The sequence below is a fragment of the Manis javanica genome, chromosome 4 (assembly GCF_040802235.1).
Source record: "Manis javanica isolate MJ-LG chromosome 4, MJ_LKY, whole genome shotgun sequence".
NCBI lineage: Eukaryota > Metazoa > Chordata > Mammalia > Pholidota > Manidae > Manis > Manis javanica.
This window is the reverse complement of record NC_133159.1, coordinates 25,307,359-25,320,708: the sequence shown is the minus strand read 5'-3', so window position 1 is coordinate 25,320,708 and position 13,350 is coordinate 25,307,359. Positions and strand designations below refer to the sequence as shown.

Genomic DNA, 13,350 nt, shown 5'->3' with positions numbered 1-13,350 from the left:
TCAATTAGTGTGGGCATTGGGTCATGTTTTCTGAATCAGTTTCATTCTGGATGCTGACCATCAACCTGGATAATGAAGAGCTCATTGAATGTGTGTATGTATGTGTACATGTGTGTACATATGTGTTTGTGGATATAGAAATGTGCTTTAAACATATGCTTCCAGATGTGTGTACATCTGTGCCTATTTGGTTTGGGGGATCTTTGTTTGTGCATACATGATTCAGTACAATTTTTGTGTATGCATTTTGTGTTTTGAGCATATGTTTCAGAAGACTAGTAGGCTATTTCAGTAGCTTCAGTGTGCCCTGGTGATGGGCTCTGTGTGGCAATGGTTAAAGAAAGTAGAATTCTAGACATGGGTAAGAGCAGACATAATAGGAGTTGGATTATAAAGAGGGAATTGTTAAGACACTGAGCATACAGATGGTTTATATTTTATTGGGTGTATGTGATTAAATGTGTATCTCCAATAACGTGTGTAATCAAAGAGTTGACTCTGGGGAATTTATCAAAGAGCTGCCTTATTAAAATGGGTTATGAGGAAAATTTCACACAGAGTGTGCCCATTTTCATCCTAGTCAGGAAACTTTTTTAGCTTATTCTAATATAGGTTTAGTCATTTTAATCCCCATAGCCAGAGAAGTTTTAACATTAGAAATAATCAGAAGTCACTTTGGAAAATCCAAATGGAAACCCATTAAGTAATTCCCATTCCTTAGGACTCTCTAGATATGATGAATGCTTTTTATGCAGAGGTGATGCTCTCAACCCACCCGGTGGGGGGCGGGGGGGTTGCACGCATCTTGTGTACGTTTGAATGGCATTGCTCGGTCTTACTTAGGTATCCTTGAACCTGCGAGCATGTACCCATGAGATGACCAGTAGGGACCGGATATGCCTGAAATAGAACAGAATGTGCAAAGTGGCCCCGTGGGGATTGGAGCCCTATCATTGGCTTCTTAAGCTCTACTTCTCAATGTCTGAGTTCTCCATACACAGAAAAACAGTGTACATCTCCCTGTAAGATGATGTTAGATAGACAGACTTTGTAATTTCCAAGGGCTGCATCCTCGGGAATCCCCCTTGACCTCACCTCCCTCCATCCGCTTGTTCATCATAAACAACAGAGCCTGAGAGGCTCCAGGGGCAGCAGGGCCAGGTGACTTCCCACTTCAGTGCTGCAGGTGGAAGTGACAAAATGCAGACCCCTTCTCGCTGAAAGCTGTTTTCAGCCCTGCCGAAAAAGGTGTTTTTGAGGCATACCTTAAAATTTTTTAGATTTTGAAGGGAGTATGAGCAGTGGCCTGTGCATTTTCAATTCTGTGCATGTGGCCTGCAAGGCCCAGCAGAAGGGGTGCCTCAGTTGCTGGAGGTCCCGTGGAGCATGGCTTTGCCTGAGCTTCCTTGCTAGGGTGGTCTAGATTCAGAGTAGCACCTAAGACACAGTCCCCAGGTGTGCACACCCAACTGCACTGTCCGAGTTCTGCCTCAGGCTCAGATGAGCAGCTTAAGCAGCAGAGAAAAGACCTTCGGAAGCACTCATGATAAGAAAGGGGGACATGGGGCATAAAAGCCAGGTCAGAGGTCGGGGAGGGCTCATGCAGGGCGCAGGACCCCAGGTAGTCCTTCAGGGCTGTAGGGAGAGACGAATGAATTCCCCTGTTTCTGAGGGGACCTTCCTAGACTTCAGATTTCATGCAGCCTCCTGCCTGGCTGGCCCTGTCCCCCAGCCTTCTAATACTGGGCACGACCTTCCTGCCAAAAAGCCTCTTCCTCCAAAGAGACTAAGCCTCTTGGGTGTCCTCCTCAGAAGGTCAGGCAGTCACTCTGACCAGGCCGAAAGGCCATTCTCAAGACCCTGTTCCCCCAGAACTTCTATAGAATAAGGACTGGGGGAGGGGAGAAGGCACCCAGGGAGATCACAGGGTTTTGTTTAACCCCTTTCTGTTTTAACTCTTGTCCTCAAGGCCCCTTGCCCTCCTGGGAGAGAATCTGCACACAAACAGAACTGTTTCAGAACTAAAAGAAACTCACAGCTATAGTTACCCAAGTAAGATTTAGAATTGCAACCCCTGTCAGCAGTGGAAGCCCTGCTGTTCAGACCTGGTGTCCTGGGCTGCCTGACAAGGGTGTGTGCAGGGGGGCCAAAGCACCAGGGTCGTGTCCAAGGAAACCTTGCCTTTAGCCTGGTGTAATTTGCCCACCTGCCAGGACACTAGCATATTCCTAATCTTAAGGACTTGCCTGGCCCTCCAAAGAAGCCCCACTGCACACATGAACCAACAAAGGAGACCCCTCCTCCACACGTCGTTTATAACCCAAGATACAATATTTCATGCATCAGGCCAACTCTCCAAACCTTCTATAAAGCATTGTATTTCTGACCCATGATATGACTGTTTCTTGCATTTATGACCCTTTGATCTGTTCCTTACCTTTAGTAACTGAAAATTTCTTAAACGTCCCCTCTATTCATACTCCGGTTTCTCTCCCAGAACTACCTGATCCCCTTCATTTTGGCCCCCACCAAAATTTTGACCTCCGGCAGGACGGACCTTTAAATGCAATAGTGTGGAAAGACAACTTCCAGTTCAGGTAGCAAATGAGACACATGTAAACTGTACCCTCTACCAGTTCCGACTGAAATGAATAAGGGCTACAGTGCAGTTGCGTGTGCACACCTGGGGACCATGTCTTAGGTGCTACTCTGAATCCAGACCTCCCTAGCAAGGAAGCTTGGGTACCAGCTGTGTTCCGTGTGACCTCCAGCAACCAAGCAGCCCCTTCTGCTGGGTCCAGCAGGTCACATGCACAGAACTGCTCATACTCCTTTCAAAAATCTGAATATTCTAAGGTATATCTCAAAACAGCCTGTTTTTTCAGGGTTGACAACAGCCTTCATCCAAGAAGGCTGTGTACGGTCCAGCTTTCCTCAACTCCAGCTGAGGTCATTTGGGCCCCAGTGTCCCTGGCTGTATCCTGATTCCTTTGATTTTGGCCTCTGATATCAGCAAGACAAAAGGGGTCTTAGAATTAGGATTTAAATGCAGTTTAAATGTAAATGACTAAAGGTACATAAAAACAGAGGAACGTTACACTTTTAGGCAATAAGCTATTATTGCACTATATAGAGAGCTCAAAAAAAAAAAAGAGAGAGAAATGTGGTCCCAGCACTGGAAATTAGGCAAGGGTGCTTTTCACATACAATTTAAAGGAATTTTTGCCAAATGGAATACCAAAAAAGGGTCCAGGCTGAGAAAAGGCCTGGTCAACCTGTTATCCACATAAGTGAAGTGAATTTGCCTGGGGATTAACTGCTAGGAGGCTTAAGGAAAAAGGCATCTAAGACCACTTAGCTCAGAGCATCAGTGCCTGGAGCCAAGGACATGCCATGGGACCATGGCAGGAACCAGACAGCAATTGCACTAGCTCCTCTGGAGGTACCCTAGGTTTGGGAGACCACACACAGCCACGATTCCGTCTCCACGTGACATTCTGGATTTCCTTTGGATTTTGTTGGCAAGCCAGTTAAGCAGGGCAATGCCACGCTTAACTGGTGCCTAACAAGAGTGGTCAGGCTCATTAGAGAAGTGGCTGCCATGATCTATCTCTCACACACACATGTGCACACACAGTTACACACACACACACACACACACACACACACACACACACACACACACACACTTTAGCACCAGGAACAGGAGAAACTCCTGCTGTGGCCTTTTCTGGCTTAATTCTTCTACTGCCTCTTAGAGACTGCTGGGTATTTCCAGTCTCCATTTTTATTCTCCCTCTGTAATGGTGTGCCAACCAGAGTACTAACTGGGTACGTGTAAATATTCAGTAGATCAGAAGAAAGGGGCCTGTCTGAGGAGTCAGAGCTAATTACCCCTCTGTGAGCAACAAAGAAAAAAAGAATACTTTAAAAGCTCCTAATTTGTATTCCTAACAGGATTTGAGAGAATACTATATTTATGACACAAAAATAGGCAGTAATGAAAATACAGCAATCTGAGATGAGGAAAGATTGAATAGAGATGAAAAACATGATCACCCAATTAAAAAATGGAATGGAGGCAATGAACAGAAGATGGTAAACCACAGAAAAATGAAATCAGTTTGTTATAATATAAATTTGAGAACTTCTCCCACATCTCAAAATGAAATTAAAAAGATTCTTTTACATTAATAAAAAGTGCAATCAACCCACAATAAAACTTTATGTGCCAAATAACATAGCATGAATAAATTAAATAAAAACTGTCAAAAATGTTAAAAAAAATTAGTAAGGTTACAGCAATTGTGGGAGATTTTAATATACCTCTGTTAGTCTTTGACATATCACCTGGGTTAAAAATGAATAAGGATTTAGGCAGCTTAAATAACAGAACAGAATAAATCCACAGAAAGTAGGAGAAAGATCATTTAAAAGAGGAAGGCAAAAATGACTGAGAAAAGAAAACTAAAAATCAGTAGCAATTATCACCAAAACTAACCAGTTTTTTGAAAAATAAGTAATTAAATAGACAAACCTTGCCAACAGATCAAGGAATAAAAAAGCCACAAATATATTATTTTAGGCTCAAAGAAGGGAACATAGTCACAGATAAGGTAGACATTATAAAAATAGTGAGAAAATATTTAGGAACAACTATAAGCCAATAAATCTGAAAGCTTAGATCAAGTGGAAATTTTATCGATGAAACGTACTAACGTCAAAAGGAAATAAAAATCTGAATAAGCCAATAGCCTTTTAAAAAAATTATAATTCCTCCATATCATCTCTCAAAGTCCCCAGGCCCAGACTGTTTACAGGTAAGCTAACAAAACTTAAAAGAACAACTAATCATTGCAGTAATCAAACCTCGGAAAAAAGAAAAATGAGCATTCATCTCTCAATTCATTTTATTTAAATGATACAAGTAGAAATATTTCTATCAGACTGAACAAGGATAGTATACAAACTATTAAGCCAATCTCACTGATGATCATAGATCTAAAAATCTCAAATACAATATCATATTTAGACGAACTGTGTATTAAAACACAAATGACCAAGTGGCATTGATTCCAGGAATGTGAGGATGTGTCAATAAAAAAGAGCTCACAGTGCTATTTACTGGGTAAACCATACAAAATTGCCATTTTTGTAGGTTAAAACCAGCCGAATACTGGCAATTCATGTGGTTCAACCTAATATTCTATAAACAGATTAGAAGAGAAATATATATGATCCTGCCAAAATGCCCCAAACTTCATGTGATAAAATTCAACTCATTGATGATTTTCAAAAATATCTTATAAAACTATGAATAGAACTTTCTTAACCTGGTAAAACAGCTTCTACCAATACTTACAGCAAACATTATTCTTTCTTCTTTTTCAAACATTATTGTTAATGACAAAACTTCCTCAAGATTCCCAGTAAAGTCAGGAACAAGACCAGTAATTCTGTTGTCACCAACAGTTATTCAACATTGTAGTACAGATGTAAGCCATTATAATTATATCAAAAAAAAGAGCAAAGAAACTATAAAAATTAGAAAGGAATATATAAAACTGTTTCTTTTATGTAGAAGCTACTAAAGAACCAGCTGATCAACTATCAGAACCAATAAGACAATTCAGCAAAACTTCTTGGGTTCCTATAATCAATTAAAACATCAAGAGAAAAAGATCTCTCATAATAGAAAAAAATATATAATATATCTAGTAATAAGATGAAAAAATATGCATAATCTTTACTGAGAAAATTATAAAACTTGATTTTGAAGGACATAAAACTAAAATAAGTACAGGGAGTTTTCATGTTCGTGGATGAACAAAGAATATAAACAAACAATTCAAAGGAGAGGAAAGTGGAATTGGTAACTATACAATAAGATGCTCAATCTCAATGATACCAGGGACAGACAAATTAAAACAAGATACCATTCTGCACTCATCAAATTGGAAAAAAATAGAATGCTTGAAAATACCAAGTGTTGGTGAAAACATTAAGCAATGAAAACCATCATTCGTTGTTAGGGACAGATGAAATTGATGCTACTCTTTGGAGAGCAATCAGGCAGTATCTAAAAAGGTCAAAAATATGCCTTTCCTGCAGCCAGCTTCTCCATTCTAGACGTACGCCATGGAGAAACTCAAGCACGTGTGCAAGCAGACGTGCAGCAATGCTCATAGGAATGTTCACATTGCTTACAACTGTACAGAGCTTTCCGTTTAGTATATTTATTCTTAAGCCAGCCACCTTGCTGAACTGCCATATTAGATGTAATGATATATGTATATCAAAACATTCAGCTATACACCTTAATGATGTGCAATTTTTATTTGTCAGTTATACCTCAACAAAGCCAAAAAAATAAAATCATCTAATAGAGCAAAAAAGGAAGTTTAGAGTAATGGTTGTGCAGAGATTTTCTAGGAGTTCTCAGGAAGAAATCCATCACCCGTATTTAATGATTACCGTCAAGGCAATTTTCTCATAGACAATCAATATTCTGTTAGGAAATAAATGTATACAGAAGCTCAGTAGTAATAAAAATATATATAAAAATACCCAGGAATAAGTATAGAATTTTGCTGAGACATAAAAGACAACTTGATTAGATGAAACCAGATGCCATGTATATGGATAGTAAGATATAACATCATATAGATGCATGTTTTCTTCTTATCAATCCATACATTTAATATTAATCAGTCAGAATTTCACAATTTGTTTTGGGTTTTGAAGGGAAAAAGTAGTTCTTTTTTTTAATTTGAGAAAATTCTTCTTGAGTTTATCTACAAGAATAAACATGGGAGAATAAATATTTTAAATGAAAGAGGATAAGTAAAGGAGGGCTTGCCCTACTAAATGTTTAAATATATAATAAAGCTGTAGTAACTAAAACAGTGTGGGTCAGGCAGAAGAACAGGCAAATAGATGAAAGCGATAGAACAGAAAGTTGACTGACAAAACCAAATTTACCTAACTATATACTTGATAAAGGTGGATTTAAAATTGATGGTAGATGGAATATTTACAGACAGGGTTTAATTAAATGTATAATCAGCCAAAGAGAAAAGGTAGAATCTTATTTCATATGCTAATAGACTTTCAGGTTTATTTAAGGACAAAAATACTAGAAGAAAACATTGATTGATTTATCATACATTTATTACATTTATTGAATGCCTCTTATGTGTCAGGGACAATTACTGTCCACATTCTGGACAATTATGTGTAAATAATTACATATTGAGTTAATTTTATGATGGAAATTGCAGCTATTTAAATACTGTTGGGGAGAAATATTTAATGATTTGAAGCATATGCACATTGTATTTAAGTGAACAACCAGGTTACCATATAGTATCTATAGTTTGATCTTGTTATGTTTTTTACAAAATAAAGAGATAAATATGTATAAGGAAAGTATGCATAGAACAAAGCCAGAAAGATAATTACCAAAATGTTATGAGTGCTGAAAGTTTTTATTTCTTTTGTACTTTTCTGTTTTATAAGTTTTCTGCAATGAATATTTTATCATAATGTCACATAAGAACATTGTTGTTAATGAATTAGGCTGAACAATACTTTGAAATTAAGGAAAAAATTCCTGTTCCTATTATACTTTAATTAATTAACAACAATTTCTTAATACCATCCTATATCCAGTGAGTATTCAAGTTTCCAATTATCTCGTGTCATAATATTTTTTACAATTTATAGCTTCTTTGAATCAGTTTCCAAATAAGGTCCACACATTGGATTAGCTGCCTCATGTGTTTTTTTAATCTATAGATTTCTGCCTGCATTTCTTTTTTCTTCCTCTTGTATAATTTATTTGTTGAGGAAGTCAGGTCATTTGTCCAGAAGAATTTTTCACATCCTGGTTTTTGTAACCATATTCCTAGAGTATCATTTAATATGTTCCTCTGTCCTCTGTGTTTTCTGTAAATTAGAAATTGGATCCAGTGGCTTGATCCGTAGGTCATGGTATATCTTTCATCAAGAAGCACATGATACCTGGTTGGCCCTCTTACTGTGACGTTAGCAAGTATTGATGATTAATGCCTTGATCAGTTAATTCCAACATATGTTTTCATGGTAAAAATATTTTTACAAGTTGGATGTAGCAGTGGGCTAAACTCTTTGAACTGGTATCATCTCTACATCTGTCACAACTCCAGAGTTCTCTCAGTCTATCAGTGATATAAAGCAATTGCACAAAGGATCTGGAAACAGTCCTGAGGCTCCCCGGGGCCTCAACAAATCTCTGTAATATATAGCACTGTTAGCTTGAAGGATGGCTTCTTTTAGAAGGCTTTGCTTCATACATAGTAGAATGGAAATATTGTTCCAATTTGCTGGCAGCTGGCCCCACATCCTGTGCCAGGCACAAACATTCATCACCCACCCATAGATCCCGTCTTTGATATTTACCAAAGCACCAGGGGGTCCTCCACTCAATCACCACTTCTGTTGTGATTTGCACAATTATCTGGAAAGGAGCAGCAACCTCAGAACCTGCGGAGCCAGTTCATTATTCTGATGATTGTTGTCTTCGCTTATGCTCAGAAGTTCAGGGGGACAGATGGGAGCCAGGGAGTCCAGATGCCTGCACAATTCCACCCCTGCCAAGACCAGCAAGCCCTCCCAGAGCCTTCACTTTAGGAGGGAAGGGGCAGAGGCTGATCTTGGAAAGGAAAGGCACATGACAGGCCAGCCATTTTAAGTCCATCCTGCCTGGATCCCAGCAGCATGTCCAGCAAAGTAAAGACTGAAGCTACTGCCACAGTCGGCTGGGGCCAGGCAGGAGGACGGTTGTGTCATCTCCTGGGAAGTACAGGACTTAGTGTTGAGTGATACTGAGATGTCAGGTGCTTTCATCATGTCTGTCTGCAAAAACAGATGGCTTAGGCAGTCAGGCGGCCCCAACCTGGCCTCCCCACGCTGCTGAAGAGTAATCTAGTGCCATATGTGGGTTGGAGGAACAGGAGCAGATCTCCACTGGAAAGGTTAGAATGGCAACAAGTTTCTAGAGATGGGATTCATCACGTTGGGCTACAAGGGGAGCCAAGAGGGACCGATGCCGCCTTCCTTGCATCTGCTGATGTGCGCTGCCCCTCGAACTCCTGTTAGTGATGCTGGACTCTGGGGATGTGGGCTACGGGATGAGAAGCTGTGGTTCGAAATAGGGCCATGCTGATGCCATTGGGTTGGTGTCTCCTGTGTCCAGGTCTATGATGGTAACAACAACTCGGCCCGATTGCTGGGGGTGTTCAGCCGCTCTGAGATGGTGGGGGTGACTTTGAACAGCACGTCCAGCAGTCTGTGGCTTGATTTCATCACTGATGCAGAAAACACCAGCAAGGGCTTTGAGCTACAGTTTTCCAGTAAGTGCTTCTTGCATCTGAGTGGACAACGAAGTCAGGCTTTCTCGGGTTCCACAAACAGGAAAGTTGGGCTCTGGGATATTGGCCATCATTTAGTAGGTTTGGTTTTCTCTGGCCGGCTCACGCTTAGCTGGTCGCTTCCTCTAAGACGGCAGGCCTGTGATTTGGATAAGCTGCCATTTGGCAGACAGCTCCACAGTTTAACTTGTGGTTAACTGAGCTGAGAGTCACAGCATGCCTTTGTACTCACTAATACTTTAAAAGTAAGAAACACTGAGCCCCTTAATTAAAGCAATCAAAGATAGCCTATATAACCCTATGACATTTATAAAATAATGTTCAGCTACAGCCTGATGTGAAATATGTAAACAGTAATATATAATTACGCTCTTTGTTACTCCTTAGAAAGTTGAGACTTGATTCTTTCCCTTTCTTCACGCTTTTAACTTTTTTCTTTACTCCTGGGATTTTGAAAACAAAAAGCACCCAGATTTGTACGAAGCCCTGGAGAACTTGGGATTACATCTCCATACTTTGGCTTCACAGCCATTTCACTCATTTATTTGAGCTTCTACTTGGCCAGTAGATAAAAAGAAATGTGCTTTTATAGGTTATTTTAAAATCCAGTGAGTCTCCATCAACTGAAAGGGATAAACAAAATGCGATATATCCACCTATATAATGAAATATCATTTGGCCATAAACAAGGACGGCATTCTGGTACACTCTATACAAGGGATGAACCTTGAAAACATTATGCCAAGTAAGAAACCAGTCCCAAAGGCCATGTAAAGTATGATCCACTTATATGAACTGTCCAGAATAGACAAATCCATAGAGACAGAAAGAAAATCCACGGCTTCCTAGGTCTAAGAGAGTTGGGGGGAAATATGTGTAGGGCTTCCTTGTGATTGATGAAAATATTCTGAAGTTGGTCATGATGATAGTCGCACACCTGTGAATATACTAGAAGACACTGAATCGTGCACTTTAGATGGGTAAATGTTTACTATGTGAATTACGTCTCAGTAAAGCTCTCAGGAAAAAAAACAAATCCAAGAGGTCTACTCAAGATTCCTCTTGCCTGGGCTCCCAGCCATGTCTGGCAGTCTGGCACAGGGGTCTACAGAAGAGGATTAGACAGAGTCACATTCAAATTCCATTTCTATCATCTGAGACTGTGTGACTCTGGAATAATTTTTTTAACCTCCCCAAGTCAATGCTCTCAGTTGCAAAATGCAGGTAACGACACTTCCCTGTAAGACTCCTGTGCATAGCAAGCAAGAGGGAGCATGTGTGAAGCACTGTATAGTAGCAGCTCTGTATAAACACTGTGCATAAGCTTTCCCTCTCCAGCCCTTTTCACTAGAATGTATTAAGCAGGGCATACTTGAGCTTTGACACATACATTTAAAGTGACTTTTCCATATTATGCTATCCTATCAGAATATCTTGGTGAGCTAAATGGAAAGAGCAGCTCCTGCTAGTGAAATGCTATGGGGTCCAGCAAAAGAAATAGACACTACAGACCCTCTGCCTGAAAACTATTAAAAGCTGTCCTGGGAGAAATAACTGAAAGTATTTACATATAGCAACAGGGGAACGAATGCCCCATAATACACCCTCAGTGGAGCACAGCAGTGTGAGAGCGCCCCCAGCAGTGAGTCCACTGGAATCTGGAGGCACACGCCAGATGGCTTCTTTGAGGTCAGGGGCTCCAAACTGTGGGAGGAGAAGGGTGTATGGCTTCTGCCACCATAGGTCTTGCTCACCTGATCTCTTCTCTCTTCACCAGGTTTTGAACTCATCAAATGTGAGGACCCAGGAACCCCCCAGTTTGGCTACAAGGTTCATGATGGGGGCCATTTTGCAGGGAGCTCTGTGTCCTTCAGCTGTGACCCTGGATACAGCCTGCGGGGCAGTGAGGAGCTTCTGTGTCTGAGTGGAGAGCGTAGGACCTGGGACCGGCCTCTCCCTACTTGTGTCGGTAGGAGGCTTCTTGCTCTTGAGATGACTCCCGTAGCCCCAGACTCCCAGCTCTGGTCTCATTAAGGGCCTCCCGTTGGACCCTGTACCCCAGGTCTGTGGGGCATCCGTGCAGACTGAAACCTCCTGTCTGTGAGCATCCTCACTCGCCCTGCCCCACCCCTCTCTGTTCCCTTGCTTCCACACCTCATTTCACCCTTACAGCAGTGCACTCAGGCACGCCGCTTGTCATTGTCATGTATTTAGCAAGTAGGACCAGAGCCAAGTCATGCCCTCGGTGTCACAATGCTGGTGACAGAGAAGAGCTGGAGAGTCTATTAGACAGGCTGAGGGGGAGCTTCGCCTCAGTTCCTAGGGCTCCTGCAACACCAAGACTTATGCAAGCCTCCAACTTACTCTGGGCCTCAGTTTCCCTCTAAGCAAATGGGCCTCATGCTCCCTTTCCTGGGGGACTATTAAAAGAAAGAGTAAGGTAAGAGCTAGCATCATCTCATTGTGAAGGAAGAACGGAATGATGAACTAGCATCTTCTTGGGCCTGTGGTGCTTCCAGAAGGCGAGCAGAGGCTCTCTGGAAGCTTTATCCATGTGTCACAGGACAAGACAAGTCTGGCCCAAAGCAGAAGTGCAAGATAGGTAAAACCTGCCATTCTGTCTGTCTGGCCTTCTCATCTCTCTCCGCCCACCTCACTGCACATGTTACCTGCACGCTGATCAGGATCCCGCAACACTGATTCGTCTGGCTTCCCCAACGCCAGACCTTGCCCTTTCTCCATCTCTGTCCCCATGTCCACAACTTCAACATGTGTGTTTAGCACTGGCTGATCTTATAAAAACAAAACATCCACTGGGAAAACATTGAAGTGCCCACCCAGTGCCACATGCCAAAATTGGCACAGGTATATGTTTTGGTAGGTGGGAAGGCAGAGAAATAAAAAAAGAAAGAAGAAAACATTTTTCCCTGCCTCTGGGGAGCCCATACCCTGGCATGGAGAATGGGCACATAAACAGATTGTTGTAATACAAGATAAACTCTATTGAAAGGGTTATGTGCAGTGTTGGGGGGGTACAAGAACATTTTGTACAGACCTGAAGGATGGGCAAGAATTCACTTGTGGTGGGTAGGGGGAGTGGACTGCCAGCCTGAGCGTGTGTGGGGGCTCAAGTTGTGAACCAGTATGGCGGCAAGTGTTAGTGGCCAATATTTTTTCCCCTAGACAATTTCATTTTAAAAGGATCTTCAACACCATTATACAACAGAGGGTCTAAAGGCAAGGATTTGAAGCCTGCAAGTAGACCAGGAGAGTGGCCTCCAAGCAGCCTCTAGTATCTTCCTCCCCCTTTGCACCTAAGATTGACCCAGTCTGATAACATGCCCCATTCCTTCCTCCCTTCATTCCTGTTTTTATCCCCTTCTTTCGTTCATGTGTCAGCCCCTGTGCTGGGCACTAGGAATACACAGAAGAGCAGATCACAGGCCAGTGAGGGAGACACATGCTTAGACAGACAACACTATAAAGCCACGGGCAAGCCAGAGCAAGCAGAATGTGGAGGCGAGATGCTGATTCACATACCAAGACAGTCATTTGCTTTGGGGAAAGGATTCACTGTAAGAACCTTACAATGAGTATCAAACATGCCAGTCAGACTGAAATTAGAGGATCTGCCCAGCGGTGCTGCTAAGGCTGTTTATACTTTGAATTTCAGAGGCCTTCCTCACCAGGACTCCCTCAGGCCCCACTCAGGGGAACAAGGCTGGGTATTCAGGATTACGCACTATTCTATTTATCTTTACATATGTCACGCTTTACCAGAAATGACTTGTGGTAGCCTAGTCACACTCTACCAGAAATGACTACCGTAGCCGAAACCATCCAAATGTTTTCCTCATTGATGAGTGGGCGCTACAGCCCAAAGGAAGCAGCCCAGGCTCTCGGACGGCAAGAAGGAAGCTCAGGAAGAGTAGTCTTAGGT

At 41.8% G+C, this 13,350-nt stretch overlaps 1 protein-coding gene across 5 annotated transcripts in view; it reads left to right on the top strand.

The window, feature by feature from the left end:
- The window catches only part of CSMD2 (CUB and Sushi multiple domains 2), a 600,037-nt gene that overhangs the window by 421,495 nt on the left and 165,192 nt on the right, over nucleotides 1-13,350 (top strand). For all 5 annotated transcript variants that reach the window (XM_073233614.1, XM_073233613.1, XM_037010709.2 and 2 more), the window contains 2 exons: nucleotides 9,236-9,392; nucleotides 11,188-11,379. In XM_073233614.1, the coding sequence (XP_073089715.1) occupies nucleotides 9,236-9,392; nucleotides 11,188-11,379 (349 nt within the window). The remainder of the gene's footprint in view (nucleotides 1-9,235; nucleotides 9,393-11,187; nucleotides 11,380-13,350) is intronic.